The 17,767-nt window shown below is 49.3% G+C and overlaps 8 protein-coding genes across 8 annotated transcripts; 3 read left to right on the forward strand and 5 right to left on the reverse strand.

Moving 5' to 3' along the window:
* Window positions 1–1,366: 1,366 nt before the first annotated feature.
* Window positions 1,367–2,977, reverse strand: N7508_000278 (uncharacterized protein; the record flags this gene model as incomplete). Its single annotated transcript, XM_058458363.1, has 1 exon — window positions 1,367–2,977. The coding sequence occupies one exon, from the start codon at window positions 2,975–2,977 to the stop codon at window positions 1,367–1,369; it is 1,611 nt and encodes a 536-aa protein (XP_058324585.1).
* Window positions 2,978–4,502: 1,525 nt separating this feature from the next.
* On the forward strand, window positions 4,503–5,969 carry bgt2 (GPI-anchored beta-1,3-endoglucanase EglC; the record flags this gene model as incomplete). The annotated part of the gene is made up of 1 exon (XM_058458364.1): window positions 4,503–5,969. The coding sequence occupies one exon, from the start codon at window positions 4,503–4,505 to the stop codon at window positions 5,967–5,969; it is 1,467 nt and encodes a 488-aa protein (XP_058324586.1).
* A 278-nt stretch (window positions 5,970–6,247) lies between these two features.
* Window positions 6,248–7,243, reverse strand: N7508_000280 (alpha/beta hydrolase; the record flags this gene model as incomplete). Its single annotated transcript, XM_058458365.1, has 1 exon — window positions 6,248–7,243. The coding sequence occupies one exon, from the start codon at window positions 7,241–7,243 to the stop codon at window positions 6,248–6,250; it is 996 nt and encodes a 331-aa protein (XP_058324587.1).
* A 649-nt stretch (window positions 7,244–7,892) lies between these two features.
* Window positions 7,893–8,648, reverse strand: N7508_000281 (uncharacterized protein; the record flags this gene model as incomplete). Its single annotated transcript, XM_058458366.1, has 2 exons — window positions 7,893–8,018; window positions 8,055–8,648. The coding sequence occupies 2 exons, from the start codon at window positions 8,646–8,648 to the stop codon at window positions 7,893–7,895; spliced, it is 720 nt and encodes a 239-aa protein (XP_058324588.1).
* A 608-nt stretch (window positions 8,649–9,256) lies between these two features.
* N7508_000282 (DUF3176 domain-containing protein) lies at window positions 9,257–11,053 on the reverse strand (the record flags this gene model as incomplete). The annotated part of the gene is made up of 2 exons (XM_058458367.1): window positions 9,257–10,544; window positions 10,605–11,053. 2 exons carry the CDS (start codon window positions 11,051–11,053, stop codon window positions 9,257–9,259), a joined length of 1,737 nt encoding a protein of 578 aa, XP_058324589.1.
* A 2,837-nt stretch (window positions 11,054–13,890) lies between these two features.
* Window positions 13,891–14,524, forward strand: N7508_000283 (ML domain-containing protein; the record flags this gene model as incomplete). The annotated part of the gene is made up of 3 exons (XM_058458368.1): window positions 13,891–14,102; window positions 14,163–14,379; window positions 14,435–14,524. 3 exons carry the CDS (start codon window positions 13,891–13,893, stop codon window positions 14,522–14,524), a joined length of 519 nt encoding a protein of 172 aa, XP_058324590.1.
* A 763-nt stretch (window positions 14,525–15,287) lies between these two features.
* Window positions 15,288–15,973, reverse strand: N7508_000284 (H(+)-transporting V1 sector ATPase subunit F; the record flags this gene model as incomplete). The annotated part of the gene is made up of 5 exons (XM_058458369.1): window positions 15,288–15,428; window positions 15,518–15,655; window positions 15,744–15,777; window positions 15,849–15,883; window positions 15,947–15,973. 5 exons carry the CDS (start codon window positions 15,971–15,973, stop codon window positions 15,288–15,290), a joined length of 375 nt encoding a protein of 124 aa, XP_058324591.1.
* A 286-nt stretch (window positions 15,974–16,259) lies between these two features.
* N7508_000285 (Nur1/Mug154 family protein) lies at window positions 16,260–17,707 on the forward strand (the record flags this gene model as incomplete). Its single annotated transcript, XM_058458370.1, has 2 exons — window positions 16,260–16,517; window positions 16,589–17,707. 2 exons carry the CDS (start codon window positions 16,260–16,262, stop codon window positions 17,705–17,707), a joined length of 1,377 nt encoding a protein of 458 aa, XP_058324592.1.
* Between the last annotated feature and the right edge of the window lie 60 nt (window positions 17,708–17,767).

A 17,767-nucleotide genomic window follows, 5' to 3' on the forward strand; every position in this document is an offset into this window, starting at 1 on the left:
AGTTATCTCTCAAAGAGATATCTGGACCCTGACCCGGCGCTGAAATGCAGCCGCTGGCTAAAAGGGAAAGGGCCGACGCGGGAAGGGTACTAACACTGCGGTCTGAGTCCCGTTCGCGTGGCAATGGGACGCAGTACCTAGAGTTTGATTACTTGCCGATTGTCGAGGCTCTAAGATATTTCGATGGATTTCTGGTGGCGGGAATGAGACAAACAGAGTTATTATGTACGTTTGAAAGCACCTAAAGGAAATAAATCTAATCGAATGTGATAGAAACTTATATCAATAAAAGAGTCCAGTAAGGTGGAATAAGCTTTTGCGAGATCAGACCTCATGAAGCTAGACCGGGAAAGCAGAAATCTGCGAGGACGCTCGTATTCGGTCTACCCACTTGGAAGCGAAGCTCACCTGGGTAAACAGATCTGCACACAAGGGGCCACTACAGCTCCACAGTTTCACTTCAACACTCAACCGTAGGTCTATGCATTTGCACCACAGAACATAAGATAATGTTCAATATGCTCTAATGTCACTCCGTTGTATTCCAAGTCTTGCCTTCAAAAGCTCTCCCTCGCCCTCGCCTCACACGCAAAGAAATGAACGTATGCATTAGAACATGGCGGGACAGAAAGCTTCTGGTAACCATCTATCGACGATATTTGTGTCTGCTTTACCAGAGTTCTATCCCGCCAGTAACTATGGATGCAACTGAGTCCGTGCAAGCTCAAGCGATGTTTTCCAACCCATCCAAGCCTTTGAGGTCAAGCTCCCTTCGCATGCTGCAAATTACGACAAATTTCAGAGGGGGATCGAGCCATGTTTGCGATCAATACAGCAGTGGATTGCAATCTTGAACCGGGTCGTGCTGTTCCCAAAGACAAATGCGAATGCTTCAGAATTTATCTGGGGCTGTTTGCGATACCTTTTCTCGGTAACTATGGCATGAACCCAGTCCTGAATATTATCATAACCTGATAATGTTCAGATAGCAGTTAAACCCAAGGCTTACTTGAACGCGGTGGCAGAGATGTTCAGTACAGTGGGTGAGATCTGTAAAGAGCTTTTTGGCCCGGGTGACTCAACAGGTTGAGCTCGCAACAGTCCGCGACTGTTTCAAATGACATGATCTTCCTCTGCGCTCAAGTAATTCGGTGCCGTGGAAATGCCGTAGGTGACTGTTGGAGCTGCTCGCTGTTCCAAACGTCCTGATGGGCCGATGCGAGTTTTTGTTACGAGGCTACACATTGAGTTCGTCGAATTACTGGACATATTTTGCAGTGAATCAAACAGCATTGAGCGGCTTGAGTATGATTATGTCGAGCAATGGGATTTGAGTACATGGTGTCCATGGTGCCCAAACAGCTTGTCACATCTTTTCATACTTGAGCTTCCTGGCCAACCAGCAGCCAATCGTAAAACCGGCAATGGAACCCTGCTCATCTCGTCGGAAGACCACGGTCCAATCTCCTGGAGCGGGAGCATCAAGACCACGAGGACAAGTCAAAACCCAGACATCGTCTCCGAGATACCGCATGGGTGTCGCATGCCCTGTGCCCAGATACCCGGTGAATACACCATAAAACACGCCTGCTTCACCAAAGCACTGGAACGTCGAATTGATCTCGTCGCAGCGATATGCACCCCGCATAGAGTCCTCCTTGAGTACAGACTCCTTGGGAGTAATACGTCGAGCAGCCAATCTGCGATTGTCGCCGACACGATGGATACTCAACAGGTCCCCATCTATTGTTGCGGTCATGGACCAGGCTTTACCGGAGGCCGGAGAGTCGAGTCTAAGTGGCTCTGGGGAGCCGGCGTAGCTGACAGATACCTCACCTTGCTTCTCAGCTTTGGTAACGACAATGGACAACTGGGTATCCTCGTCAAGGAAAGTACCAAACCATTCGGCAGCTGGCTGCACAAGTGTCTCCTCGGGCTTAGGGAGCTTCAAAAGAGCTCGGAAGATATCACCGGTGGGCTCGCTTGCATCTGCGTCGTTGTTGAACAGGACAACGACAGAGAGTCTTTGCACGGGCGCATGGCGCCGGTGCAGTCGATATCCTCGCAGTGCACCACCGTGGCCAATTGTATGCACGCCATTACTAACGACGTGGCTCAATCCATACTTATAACGTGCGGGGGTGCCATCCTTGAACGTGGGCGATGCAATGACTTCGTTGTACCAGCTGCTTGGATCGGAAGAGCACCGATCAAGGTATTTCTCGTAGGCGATCATGTCAGTGAGCGATGCGACTAACCCCGCATCACCAGCCCATTCAATGCGATTAGCTGCTGGAACGTATCCGTGTCCCTCATCTCCTTCGTATCCTACGCAGGGAGGAGGGTGTTTGGCGGTATTCGGGCACAGGAAAGCAGTGGTCATGCCAGCGGGGCGGAGAACACGCTCTTCAAGCAGCTTGCCAAGAGATTCGCCCGTCGCACGTTCAATTACTTGAGCAACGATGTGAAAATTGAGGTTGCAATAAGAAGTCTCCATTCCCGGCTCAAATTGGAACGATTTGGTCAGGGCGAGCATCGGTGGACAATCCCTCTCAATCAAGAACTCATCATCGGGCTTCGCACCCATTAGAGTGGTCATAGCCCAGTAGTCGCGCAGGCCAGATTGCATGGCGCATAGCTGTTCAATTGTCACGCCGCTGTCTTTTAGCTCTGGACTTAGTATGTCTCTCAGATGAGCTGAAAGCTGCTGCTGAACATCGCCGTGAGCAGCCAAGACTGGAGGGGGGTTTCGCTCCAAGTCAATCAACAGAGCGCAGAAAAATTGCTTGCTTATTGAACAAATGGGGAAGCGGTGCTCGTCTGTGAGGGTAGTCAATGTGTCCAGGTCAGCAAAGCCCCAGACCCGCTGGCCGATGACTTCGCCGTCTTTGACGACGGCCACCGCACCACCTGGGCCTCGAAAGCGACGAGCGACGCCGTTCAAGACGTCTTGAACATGTTCTTTGGTGATCTCCATGGTTTTGAGGTTGATGTAAGACGGAAGGTTGCGGTGTTTACCCCACTTTCAGTTAACGTTATCGGGACTTTTGATAACAGACAATTATATCTCGTCCGGGATTTCTACCATATTCTGGCTAGGACTGAGATATTTCGAGACTCAATACATTCTCCTGGCTGGCCAGACTCAAAAGTACCGCCAAACAAATCACGCACGTCCCACAATCCCACTTGGGGTGCAGCGATGGGAAAAGAATAGCCATTAAGTCCATATTCCCCGCTGATCATAAGTAATTCATTCTCTCATCAAAGAGATTGGCTTCAAAAAAGATAGGGATATATGTAGAGCTAACATGCTTTGCTCCATCGGCTATACTCAGGGGCTAACATATAGCAAGTGCCGGACTACAGGCAGTCTTGGGCTAAGGAAATATATGCGCCTGCACCATGTTGCACCATTGATGTAGATTGCAAAGTATAACGGAGACTAATTCGGAGTAACGGATATTGTTTAGCCTCCGCAACCTCAGCTGATGGGCGGAATAGGGTAGAAACCAACTGGGTGCGGAAGGTGAGGCAAGGAGTTATGTACCCTAGCATCAACACCATGATCAGCCAAATTGCAGTATGCTTGAACAACTTGAGCCAATCACTGCTTGACACTGACCGGAATTGGAGGATATCCCACGTCAGAGTGCCAAGAGTGACGGTGGTATCCGAGGCCCCACGCCTCCGGAATGTCAATTGCATTGTCTGCAGGTACATCCGCGGCGAACAAAGTATTCAAATGTTACTATTGACTACAACAATTATCAGATCAATTGACAAACCCGGGTGTCAACATCAAGGCAGAATAAGGGATTTAGATTAACTGTGCTCAATAGTTTCAAGACAGCGGTCCAGATGTGTTCTAAAAAACGCACATGCACCACGGTGATCCCCCTGCCCGAATCTATAAGATCTCAACTCATAAAGGGGTGATCTAATAATAGGCAATATAATTAAGGAGATTTAATAAACCCCTGATGAAGATGTCCCCACTGGTCAGGGTTTCGCTGTGAATTCTGAAATGTTGCCTCCGACCCACCATGTCATAGGGCCAAGGGCACACAGGGTCACCAAATGGAAATGACCGATCCAAGGACGGAGAAAAAGGGAAGCGAAGCGGATGGGAATATCCGGGGGATCGGGCAAATCATCGACTGAAGCCTTGAAGCCCCACTGCTTTTGCATAAAATTAGAACCGGTCAGGTCCGGGCTCAGCCAATCGGTTGGCGCAAATCTGAGTTAAAGTGGGCAGGCAAACGTGTCTCGCCCCACTAGGTCCGCAACTCTGCGCAGTGGCGGATTCTAGACCAAATTTTCATTGTCCAGACTTGAGGGTTCCATCCTCTACTTCTATCCTGTTCTTTCCCGTTTGCATCTTCTCATCTTTTCATCTTCTCACTCCTTCCCCTGGCTACACTCTTTTAATCCAGGCTTTTTTCTTCTTCTCACATCTCCAATTCTTCCATTTGTCCACAACACTCGTTTCACTCTTCAAAATGCGTTCCGCTCAGTTCCTTGCCCTCGCGATGGCCGTCGCTACCTCCGAGGCCGTCTCTCAGGGTTTCAACTACGGTGCCTCCAACGTTGACGGCTCCATCAAGTCCCAGTCCGACTTCGAGACTGAGTTCAACACCGCCAAGAACCTCGTTGGCACCGACAATGCCTTCACCAGTGCCCGTCTCTACACTATGATCCAGGGTGGTACGACCAACGGCCCCATTGAGGCTATTCCCGCTGCCATCAAGGAGAAGACCACCCTTCTTCTCGGTCTCTGGGCCTCCGGTGGTGACATGGCTAACGAGATCGCCGCTCTCAAGTCCGCCATTGACACTTACGGTGAGGAGTTCACCAAGCTCGTCGTCGGTATCTCTGTCGGCAGCGAGGATCTCTACCGTAACTCGCAGACCGGTGTCGAGGCCAACGCTGGTGTCGGTATCGAGCCCTCTACCCTCGTTGACTACATCAACCAGGTCCGCTCCGCCATCTCCGGCACCACCCTGAGCGGTGCTTCCATCGGTCACGTCGACACCTGGAACTCCTGGTCTAACAGCTCCAACGCCGCTGTCATTGAGGCCGTTGACTGGCTCGGCTTCGACGGATACCCCTTCTACGAGAACACCAAGGCCAACTCCATTGATGACGCCAAGTCTCTCTTTGAGACCGGTGTTGCCAAAACCAAGGCCGTCGCCGGCGACAAGGAGGTCTGGATCACCGAGACCGGTTGGCCCGTGACCGGTGACAGCCAGAACTTGGCTGTTGCCAGCGCTGCCAACGCGAAGCAGTACTGGGATGAGGTTGCCTGCCCTCTCTTCGGCAACGTCAACACCTGGTGGTACATCCTCAACGACCAGGGTGCCAGCCCCAGCTTCGGTGTCTCTAGCTCGGGTGACAACACTACCCCTCTGTACGACCTGACCTGCAAGGCCTCCTCTTCCTCCAGCTCTGCCGCTGCCTCTTCCAGCACTGGCTTCGCCGGCGAGAAGTCCGCCTCCGTTTCCTCCGGTGCCGCCACTTCCACTGGCTCCTCCGACTCCGGCTCTGGTGCCTCCGGGTCCAGCTCTGGCTCTGTCTCTGGCTCTTCCTCTGGTTCTTCCGCTGCCTCCGGGTCCAGCTCCGGCTCTGGTTCCGCTGCCAGCTCTGCCATTCCCTCCATGACCTCCATCGTCGGCCGCCCCTCCACCAAGCCTAAGGCTTCCAAGAGCGCCTCCGCCTCCGCTTCCGCCTCTGCTACCGGCTCTGCCTCCACTGGCTCCGGTTCTTCTGGCTCTGGCTCTGGCTCCGGCTCCAGCGGCTCCGGCTCCAGCTCTGGATCTACCGGCTCCGATGCTGCTTCCGGCTCTGGCTCTTCCTCTTCTTCCTCCGCCTCTCCCTCTTCCAGTGCCTACACCGGCTCCGCTGCCCGTGTCACTGGCTCTGCTGCCGGTGCCTTGATTGCTGCTCTGGCTCTTGCCTTCACCTTCTAAGCACTTTAATTTTGTTAGGCGACTCGGAGTGATTGGTTGGATGATACCTCACTCACCTTAAACCTGTCTTATGATAGTTGGTGACCTGTTTTTATGTACTATGTTCTTACTTTCGTTGAGTTATCTTGCAATTCGAGATGTGTTTTAGATTTCTTCCTGTACATTATTTAGGGAATCAATTCTTCATCAACATGTTCCAATAATCTTGCTTGTAGCTGGATGAAATCTGAAAACATATGTTAAGTCCTCTAACTGCGATATTCAAGGTACTACATCTCTCATAGTTTAACACCACCCTGACCACCAACGCCCCTAAAAGTCCGATCCACAAACCCAAGAGCCCCCTCATAAGCCCTAGCCGTCTCCTTCCCAACCACTGACTCAGACTCAAGCACAAACTCTAAAAGCCCATGCGGCCCCCCTTCAACCAAATACAACTCACTCTCAACCCCCATCGCCCTCAACTGCCCATAATGATAAACACTCTCTTCAGGAGGAACGACCTCATCAGCAGTCCCGTGAACAAAAACAGAAGGCGGATAGTCCCCCTTAACAAAAGCCTGTAAAAAACCCTCCCTCAATTCCTCCGGAACAATCCCCTCCCTTTCTTCATACTCCACAGCATCCAACATCTTCCCCAATCCCGGTGCTCCAAAACACCCATCAAGCATCGTCCCATCAAGCTCCCACCTAACGGTCAACGCAAACCTCTTCGATAATGGACTATCCCCTTGGTGGAAATCATCACTGACAACAGCCCTATCAGCCAATAACCCCGAAACAGACTCAAGATCAACGAAGTTGGCAATAGAGGTCGGTGGACGACCTCGCGTCCAATGGTCTAGCAGCATATTCCCGCCGAGACCGTAGACGGATATCAATGCTGCTGGTTTGGGATTTGCGTGGATGCAGGCTGCGCGGGCCGAGTATGCGCCGGCTGAGAAGCCAGAAACTGCTATTCGGGTGCTGTCCAGTGTTGTATTTGCAGGTAAGTTGTTTTTGAATGCCGGGCTTGTTAGGAAGGTGAAGAGGGCTTTTGCGTCGGTGATTTGGTCTGCCGTTGTTTTTGGGTGGATGAGGCGGTAGTCGGCGCTTATGAATATGTAGTTTGATCTTTGGCAGTGGGCTTGGAGTTTGTTAGTGGTTTTTGTTGTTTGGTTTGCGAGGGGTATGGGGGATTCCGTATTGGCAATTGGCAATTGGGCATTTGGTGGGAAGTGCGTACCATATAGCCAGTGCGGGAAGGGCAGTGAGCGTCTTGATCCGGCTGTCATTCCCCCGCCGTGGTAGTAAACTATTGCGGGGAGGGAGTCTGTTGCCGGAGGTAGGTAGTAGTCCAGCCTTATATCGTGGTTGTCGATTGTTGAGTAGATGAGGGTTTTGCCCCCCCTCCGGGAGCTTCATGTTCTCTGCCGGAGGCATTGTAGTTGCTGCTTTATTGCTGAGGGTGCTATCTTGGATATGTTGCTGCGAATCATTATGTTTGGAGTGGTGGGTTATATACAATCGTCGGGGAGGAAATGGGGAGAAAGATTCTCCCGGTTCGATCCGGGCCTTGTTCGAATGGTTTCTTTCTTTTCCCTGGACCGGATGACTTGGGGTCAATTTGTTTGAGATTTGTATTTTTTCCTGCTTCTTTGTGGAGATTATCCTGAGCTGCAGGGATAATGAATGTTGGTTTATGTACCTGACACCCGGGGAGGAGCGGGAGCCTCGCAGATGCGCGGAACATGTTTCGGCACATTGTGGCGGGTATCATCAGGCTGAAGAGTTGTGGCCTACAGATGTAACTACTTTTGGGGTTCGTTTGGGTCTGGTTGTGATATGGCGAACAGCATATATAAAAATGGCCGTCGTCCTTAGAACAGCATTAGACCACCCTCTATTAAATCTCATAGTTCATATCTCGAAGCACATCCCACGTTACATCTTCCACTCATCCTTCCCAAGCCTGATAATATCAGGCTGTTCCACAACCCAATATTTCGACGGTGCATTTCCAGCTTCGGCCATCCGAGCAGCAGCGACAGCCGCCCGACCAATAACAGTCTGATCTGCAGCTGCAGTTCACATGGGCATCCATACAACAATAGTAAGAGTAATCAAAACCATGCCAATCTTATCCTGAACACCCTGCCCCAACTTATTCAACCCCTCCATAAACCTCTCCAAAAACACAAGCTTAGCCTTCTCCCTACCAATAATCATCCCAGGATGAAGAACAATAGCGGTCTCAAAATCCGTCGCCTTAATAGCATTCTCAACACCAACTTTCATTCGCGAGTACGGCACCCACCCCCAAAGCAAACTTCTAGTTCCACCACTAGAAATGAAAATATAAGTCTTCACACCGGCCGCCTTGGCCGCTTTGGCATTCTCGATGACTGAGTCGTGGTCGATTTTCCATTGGTTTGCTAGGCCGCCCGGTGCATTTCCCATTGTTCCAACTACATTAAAGACTGTTGTTGGATTTGGAGATAGGGTTGAGATCATATCGGCCCATTTGAAGATGTCTGGTTCTTGAAGGGATTGTAGTTTTGGGGATCTGTTGTTTGGGAGTCTTCTTGAGATTGTGTTCACAGATTGGAATTGTTCTGTTGTGAGGAGGGTTGCTAGGATTTGGGAGCCGACTGCGCCTGTGCAGCCGAATACTGCTGCTGTTGCTGGTGTTGTTGTCATTGTGGAAGGCGTGGAGGTGGAAGCTGTTGCCTTCTTAGCGACAGGCTAATAATACACGTCTCGGGCAAGTCTGAACACAAATCTATGAAAATTGATAGCCCTGGGAATGATTGGGCGCAGTTGCGGTTGCAAACAAGGGGTACAAAGTGCCGTCGTTATCAATTTAGATTGGGTGATGCAGAAGGGTAAGTATTTTGAACACCTTGCCACTTTATTACTAGAAGATCCAGGTATTTATATTTTTACAGAAGCTAGGAGTTCAGAAGGGTTGCAAAGGTTGCCTGCAGTGGCTGACGTTAGCCACAGGCGTTCGGCCGCGATCTGTGGCAAATAACATCAGCCACGGGAACTGAAGATCCCGAGGTTGACATATGATTCACACAGCCCTATCAAGAAGCACAAGAGTCAAACTGGATGCATTTGACTAACGTCGCTATATACTCTTAATCAGGATTGTGGTCTTGGTTCTGATTTCGTTAGCGTGTGCTCATATAGGGAAAGTACGAAATAACCATCCTCAGAAACTCATAAACCATTATTATACTTTGACACAGTGTACAGGTGCAAAGCAACCAAAAATATATATACAGAAAGATCACACCAAAACATCAAGAAGTACAAACAGCCTTAAGCCTAGGCCCCTCAGCCGAACTCTCCAAATAAACATCCATCTTCCTAGAAGCATTATCCATGCCCTTGAGCGTCGGTTCCGGCTTAAGCGGTGCAGACCCATCAATCCTTAAATCAGAGAAAAGCAAAGCCAACGGCGAAGACTTCCAAATATATTGCCGTCTCGTGTGGAACACAGTAGTAACCAAGAAAATGAAACTCAAAAACACCAGCGCGATGGGGAGGATCATCCATGGCCAGCGCACATGAACATAGGATTGAGTCTTCCACGCCATTCCAGTCTTGAGAGACTTGCAGATCTTAGACCGAGCATGTGTCGTCAATGATGAGGCGAGTGATTCAAAGAGAGAATTGATTTCGCTGTAATTGCCGTACGTGCCGTAGACGGCTTCAATTGTATCGGATGACCAGCTTGGTCGGTTGATGATGGGGCGAGAGCCTGTTCCTTTGAGGAGTGGGGAGACAGAGTTTGACATGGCGAGTGTGCTGTAGTAGTTGACCTCATAGGTGCATTCTGGGGTATCTTTGTTCTCGCGTCGCGTTCCATTCACGTAGCATGTGTCTGGGGTGATTGCGACGTTTTTGCCAAAGGCGCTGTAATCGGTGGTGGAATTTGATTTGCCATCGTCTGAAGTCATTGTTTCTGTGAATACTCCGTCGTTAACTGCTGCGTCGTATGTGCCGACGCAGTAGTAAAGGGCGCATTCTGTTGCGCTGATGTCGGGGGGTGTGCCATAGCCGGATGCGCTGATGGCCGTGAAATTTAGGATTAGTGCCAGATCTGTTGTGTTCAATTTGACGAGAGGCTTGTATGTTGTGGAGTTAATCATAGTGTTCGTGTTGATGGCCGTGTTGAAGGAGAACCCATTTGGTAGTTTGTAGTTGTAAGAGAAGTAAGAACCGTATGGTTCTTTGCTCAGTGTCAGAGAATCAGTGATGTTTGAACAGCGGCTGCAGTAACCGAGAGACTGATATGGTGAAAATGTACAGTTTCCAGTTGCACACTCCATCATAACAGTTTTACTGTTTGGACTCTGCTCTTGGAAAAGACCGGAGTAGATGGCGCCCATATTTGAAAGTGGGACTTTGTTCATTCCCGGTCCAGCACCCATATCATAATCAGTGTAAAGGCTGGAATTGCAGACCTGAATCGAGGATTTTCCAGCAGCTTGAATGGACCGTTCTTGAATACCAATAACCTGTTGAACAAAGGGATCGGTGGCTGCTGCCAACACGAGAACCACACATCCAAACGTCACTAGATGGCTTTTGATGAGAGTTAATCAAAATGGACATTCGTGTTCATTACTCTAATGGATAGCTCACCGAGGAACAAATCTCAAGAGCGCAATAAAGGCCCCCGCAGGTCCGCGACTAGCGGCATCTAGCAGCGTCAAGTCACTGAGCTTATTTCCATTGCTAAACCATGACCACTTAAGCTGCGACAGACCTTCACAGACAATGAACACCATACAGGCCTTCATCACCGTGGATAAAACCGAGACTAATGCGTTAAGCGTAATACCATATGGCCAATCAGGCACAGGCTTTCCATCGTACTCGTACAGCACCACAATAATCGCAACAAGAAACACGGCCGACGTGAGACAACTCAGGACTTCCAGGGTCCAGCTAGCACCCCAGAAAAACGGCTGAGACTGGAGAACCGCCTGTTGCTCTGCCGTGGATAACGGTCGAGTCTTGCCCGTCTGCGTCGCTGGCGGATCGTCCAGCCGGACATAAGTCATCGGATACTCATTCTTGAACTGCGACATCGTGGCTGTCAACAGACATGACAAGGATACATTCGACTTTCAAGAGCATTGAAAGCATTAAGGAGAAGAAAACTGGGACGAGGAACCTGATGAACCAGGTTATTTCCCGATTTAGCGAAGAAGTGAAACTAGGGCCATTGTTGGAGTTGTACCGTGGTTTATTCTTGAATTGTTGCCGATAATCTATTCCCTGCGAAGCTTAGTGTCGGACAAGTTCTCCACTGGATCGTCGGCTTGCCCTAAGGGCTTGCTTGTTGAACAGGGAAAAAGTGGGCCGGGGAATAGCTTTGAGACACTCCTGTGTCAATTCTGGAAAGATGTGGATTTCTTTTATTGAATTTATTCTCCTCTTTGGATTCTAGCAATTTTCCTATTTGTTCAATTCCTAAAATATCATGCCGATCAGAATGTCTGATGTTCGTTCCAACGCTCAATTTCCAGCTGCGCCCGTGGAGATCATCTACTTCAGCTAAGCCCTGCAGAACTCAAGGAGTTCGGAAATGAATCATTCAGTGATATCTCGGGCCGCTGTGTCATTTCCATATTTGACAATCAATACCCCATGGCATTGGAGTAACAGCCGCGCTAAGCAGTGGCGTTGTGATACTAATTTAGGGTCTTTAGTCAAGGCCGTAAGAAAAACTCGCATGGTTTCTATGGCCTGCATCCTCAGTCTACAAGCTTAGAGACTACGTTTAAGGATTATCTAGGAAAGGTAGCGCCATGAAAACATCAGAGGTAAAAATGCTGCTATGAATTCACCGTTGGGGGCCGGTAGTCAAGGCTTAACGTTAGCTGTTGGTAGCGTTGCGGAGACCAAATGTATATTGGTCCAGTAGGCTGACAGGTTAGCCATAGTCCTGTATCATCCTAGTACCTCACGTTTCATTTGAATATTCCAAGTTTATCGCGACATCTCTGTTCAAGTGACGTTGGAGAAAGAGGCTTTGTGGCTTTGTGACCTTGTTTTCCAGGCGTACATCGCGGGGAATCTCTCCACCGCGACGACTCCCTCGCGTCCCATAGCACCCAATCATCTCAGAACTTTGTGTTATCTGACCATTTGGCACTAACCAATAAGCTCCCACCCTCCCTTTTGGTCTGCTGCCTCAACACCGCCACTATTAACACTATCGGGCTCCTTCGCCCCGGGTGACTCAGCCACAACTAGTTCAAAGTCTGACCGTCGTATAAAACTTTTGACGAGGACTACATTTGAGGCAATCAATCAGTTGCTCCGATGGAAACTATCAAGAATATTATCAGTTACTTGGGAAGGCTTGAATGGATAGAACGAGTTCAGCATGTTTGCAAGTTCTGCGATCGGACAAACTTCGCCAGTATTGTTTATGAAGTGGGTTATTCAGATTTCTAGTCTAAATGATACTGATCTGTCTGACTTTCAATGATGTATAGGATGAGAATTTAATCGCGGTTGACAACATTCGATTATCTGGTCACTACCACTGGCTTATTATACCAAAACAACATGTCGCTCGTGACATTGAGGGTCTGAACAGTGACCATCTCTCATTGTGTAAGAAGACAAAGATGAATTCGCCTTGCAAAAAACGACAGCTTATCGTTGCTACCCCATGTAGTGCAAGACATGGATAGAGTAAAACGTTATCTGCTCGAGTCTCGATGTTCCGATTTGCTCTCCTCAGATATACACTCGGGCTATCACAGAGGACGACGCCCGCTACTGGGCAACATATATTACCCGGATATTATATCAGTCCATCATTTGCATCTCCATGTCATAGTTCGACCAAATCTGGTTGGGTGGCTTTTTAAATATCCTTCATGGTTGTCGCTGATGTGGAAGTCGGATGTCCAAGTACTACGAGAAGTTCAAGAACTAGCGAAGAAAGACTCTTAGTAGTTAGATCACCTATCACAATTTTATGATGAATTGGGGGCACTATTTCAGTCGGAAATCAATTATAGTCTTAGATCTAGTCATGCAAAATTTGCCCTTGAAAAAAGAGCGAAATGGGTGGCTGGCGCTTCAGATCCGTATGAGAAGTTCCAAGTTTGTTCCCCAACGGGATTATTATTATTCAAGGTCAGGGAATAGGGTGTCTGGTTTGGGAGCAAGGGATAGATTTATTGTCGTTGAACAGCGCCTCATTGCTTTGGTGTTGAAGTCGGTAGGTTTGTGTGCAGGTGAGTTGCTTACTCAATATGGGCCTACAAAATAGGCTCCAACTAAGTCACCAAGTAGAACTTGACATACCAGTTCATTTCTCGGCAGCAATTGTTCACATTGTACTTCTGGAACCAATACATGTGGAGTTGGGCCTCATACTGAACAGGTCCTTCTGGTTGAAAGATGCTGTCAATTCTGTCCAACTGTGACGTAATCTGGGACTTCGTGAACAGGGTTTGACAAAGTGACTGGATTGTTACATCCTGAGAAAGGTATGTTTTTCGATCTTGAGGTTGATATACCGGTGATCCGATAAGAAACTGGAGTAGTGGGTCAAACAGGCTCCCCACTTGGGAGTTCAATCCGTTGATATAATCTCAGATGTCGTGGGTTTAGAGTAAAGAGGCAAAAGAAAGTAGGGGAATAAGTTCATAGGATGATCAGTCGCCATGCAAGGTACGAGGCGTTGAACCAAAATTCTACTGAAAGGGGAATAGATCTGCTCATGTCACGTGTCGAGGCGTCATCAAGTGACATCTCTTCTCCTCACCCCAACTTCCTCTCCAAGTTTCGCCTCTGACCTCGAACTACGCTCTGTGTGGTATTATTGTATTGCACATACCTCAGTTTGCTACTGCTTATCTACAAACCATTCCCCCTTTCCTTTAAACGGGTTACACTCGCCATGAAGTTCTTATCGGCCGGCCTCTTGGCCCTCACCGTTCCTCTTGCCAATGCGGCCGCATTCTCCCTCTTCGACCCCTCGCAAGTCTCATTGAAGACTGATGAGCCCAAGTTCCCTGTTGAGGGTGATAACCCGTTGAACTACTGTGCCGACCCGGCTAGTTACCGCCTCGAAATTGAGTCGGTGGATCTCACACCCAACCCACCTCAAGCGTACGTTGAATGCCCTCTTCGCATGACGACTTCTACTGACTAATATCTTACTCTTTCCAGAGGCCAGAAGTTGATCATTTCCGCCGAAGGCACTCTGCTCGATCGAGTTGAGAAGGGCGCCAAGGTGAACCTCGAAGTGAAGTGGGGTCTCATTACCTTGATCTCGCAAACCGTGGACCTCTGCGATGAACTCAAGAATGTCGATATGGCCTGTCCTTTGGAGAAGGGCAAGATGGTTCTGACCAAGGAGGTGGAGCTGCCCAAGCAGATTCCTCCCGTACGTGCTTCCTAATGACTTTGTAAAGAAACGATGGCTAATGTTTTCTCTTCAGGGCTCATACTCAGTTCTCGCTGATGTCTACAACAAGGACTTGAAGCAGGTCACCTGCCTGACCGCTACCAACATACAATTCCACTTATGATTCTACTGAACTTCAACATCGCTTTGCATCCACGCTCCAGGTGGCATCGGCTTGTTTAACTCTCAATATCATTAGCCTTGTGATGTTTTCAGAATCCAAGCACCCACACCGCTTTGATATACGCCCTTTCTTACGACCCTCTTGAGTTTTGCATTTATGTTTTGACTTTGTTACGCTGCACTATTTGGATTTCTCCCATTGCTACGCTCTTTGCATCTACGTTGATATTTTTGTGATTGTCTGTTTCGGCATATACCAAGTCCTTTTGTAAACTCGGTAGCTACACGTACCTCAAGACCATAATACATATCCGTCCTCCCATAATGGCATTGAAACTTTTTTTCAGATGTTTTGCGGCCGTGGCATTGCATCCAATCCGCCTTCCGCAAATAGTAAGTTGACTCCACCACGTCACATCGATGTTGAACCTCGATATATATATGCACCGAACTGGTCTGACGGACTGATATTTTCTCCACCAGGGACTCGGATAAAAAATTCAAAGCATAGCACCATAAAGCCATAGTAGGATACATAAGAAGGGTGTATGTGCATTCTCGTTTTAGTTATGCTGGGTATCTTCCCTATCTAATATCTCCATGTTTTCTCCACACCCGTCTCCAACCAGACGAAGCTGGCTCCACCAGCAAGAAATCAGACGCGATGGGATCAAAATGTTTTGCATATCCCCAAGACAAAATGTCGCAAGAAGGAACCTTGTTTCGCAGTTAAATGACCAAGACGATAACGGATGTAAATACGTTTACTCTCCAAACAGACGGCGCACACGCTTGAGAACGCTGTCCTTCTCCGGGTCGTAAGGGTGGTCTTTGCTGGGGATTTCGAGGACGGCTGGGAAGGGGTCGGTGAATGTGTCGACGCTGTGGCGGATGCGCTCCGCGACCTGTTGTCGAGAGATATGTTAGAGAACGTGTCGCTGACCAAGTGCGGGTGCTGCACTTGGGTTATTTGAGATAGAAAGAGTGCACTCACGTGCTGGTTGATCAGTAGAATGGCGATATCTTTCCGCTCCTGGGTGAAGTTCTGGAAGGCCCGTTCGATCTCCGAGGTCTCGGTCTTGGAGTCGACGACTAGGAAGTTTCGCTGGGAACCTGGGGCTTCGGTAACGTGCTATGAATGGTAGAAGTCGTTAGCACTGAGCTTCTCCTTGATACTGCAAAGTCGTGGGGTAGATCGGATGGTGCGCAGAGAGTCGTACCCCGATGCCTGCGAGCAAAAGACCGGTGACAGAGCTGTAATTTAGGCCAGGTTAGCCGGATCTGATTTCCTGCGGAGTGAACATATCATAGCAGGGGTTATTTACTCCTCATCGCCAATGACGGCAAGGAATTGCCGGTCCTAGAGTAGTGATCAGTTAGCGACGTTATCGGAGGGGCTGTTCCATCGAGCGAATGTCAGTACCTTGTAGGTTGCGGCCGATGCCGCCATGATGAATTTGAATGAATGAACGAGCGGAGGGTATTTGAGAGGAGTTCTCTCAGACCGGACTCGTGAAATGAGGTGGAAACAGCAAACAGGAGGTCTTGTCCAGCTGTCCGTTGATCGCCGTGGTTATCGGGAGAGCTGCCATTACATAAGCTGATGCAATTTTGTTTACTTCCGACATTGAACTTCACCTGCTCCTTGCCGCTGATGCACTCGCGATATTTCTTATCATAGGGCGAAGCTGCGGAGGAACAGCTTCTCTCTTATATGACTTTCGTCCTCCAACAACATGCCACGCCTCGTACGCCGTCGCCCGCTCTCTGAGCGCATTATCTCCTACCTGAATCCATATGACTTTTTGCTTTGGCTCTCCGAGGAGTTTGAAGGTGGCGATTGGGAGCAGCTTGAGAAGAACTGGGCGCTGCCTATCGGTATTGCGCTGAATTTGGTTTTCCTGATTGCGCGAGCGAAAAGTCGGTCCAGTGGCAGCAAGGCGTTTGATGATGTTTTCGGGGATGATGACAGTACATCCTTGCGAGGGTGGCTGGTGAGTGAATCTGCTTTTGAACGCTTGTACGTTTGTGATCTGATCTGAAAGCTAACTGTTGCTTCGTATAGGCATCGTTTATTGTCCACTTTCTAGCGCTTGCCTCCGCAGCGAATGCCTTCTATACGTTCTACAAGAAGCGACACTATCGCCTGTTTGAGAATTCTATCGAAACAGCCCCGGCGACACCCTCGGCCCAGCGCGTGCGCGTTGATTCGAGCCCCATGATGCCCTCTCCCCTGCGCTACATTGCCAAGGCCTTGTCAACTGAATCGGCCAACTCGAGAGCGCATCCTGATGCACAGCGTGATGTTTGGGAGCTTGCGATTTGGGATCCTTCGCCGCTTTGTCTTAGACTTTTCTGCTTGTTCAGCCCCGGACATGTTGTGGTTTACTGGCTCTTCCTGCCAACCCAGCTTTCTGATCCTCGCCCCAGTGTGACAATCGTTACCGCAATGGTCCTGACGGCACTGTTGTCAGTTCAGATGTCGTTTATTTCTTCTGCATACATACAGCAGGCCAAGGACCAGAAGGTTGTTCATAAGGAAGTGTTCAAGGAATATGACACCAAATACGTCCAGCCTCGAACACACCCTTTAATGCGAGACGTGGGCACTCAATTTTCCGATCCGCATGGACAACATCCAAAGTCAGAAGACGACCTCAACAGGGTTGATACCTATAGCCCAGCCATACTAATCAATCGTGGTTTCAAGACTAGCCCCAACCCAAATTATCTGAAGCACGTCGACCCTGAAGGGCACACCCCTGTGCGCCAGCCAACTGCATCAACACCAGGAGTCTCCTCTATATTCCAAGGCCGACCAATGCAGACCCCGAATGTGTCTGGGGACGGTTCGCCGCTGGTGCGAAACCACAACCGCACAACTATGCGACAGCCACAATTCCGATCAACGGCAACAACGTCTACGGGTGATGGTGGCAGCCTCGGGATCTTCACCCACGCAAACTCCCCATTACGGAAGTCTGCGACAACGTCCTTTGACCGGCGTGTACAACAGAATGGTGATTTTATCTACAAGGAACGCGGTACCACCCCGATGCAGCGGACTTCAAGTCCCCTGAAAAGAAGTGTTGTGCCGGGATCCGCGAGCACCCTCGGCTCAGGCTCAGCCAACATTCATAGATCAGATAGTCCCTACACACGTCGAGAAACCGGACGATTTTAGGACGAATGTATGACCATTTTCTGTTTCAGCACCCTGCTACGCCCTTTTTCGGACATTTTC

This window comes from Penicillium antarcticum (genome assembly GCF_028974205.1).
Source record: "Penicillium antarcticum strain IBT 31339 chromosome Unknown utg000001l_segment0_segment0, whole genome shotgun sequence".
Classification (NCBI taxonomy): Eukaryota; Fungi; Ascomycota; class Eurotiomycetes; order Eurotiales; family Aspergillaceae; genus Penicillium; species Penicillium antarcticum.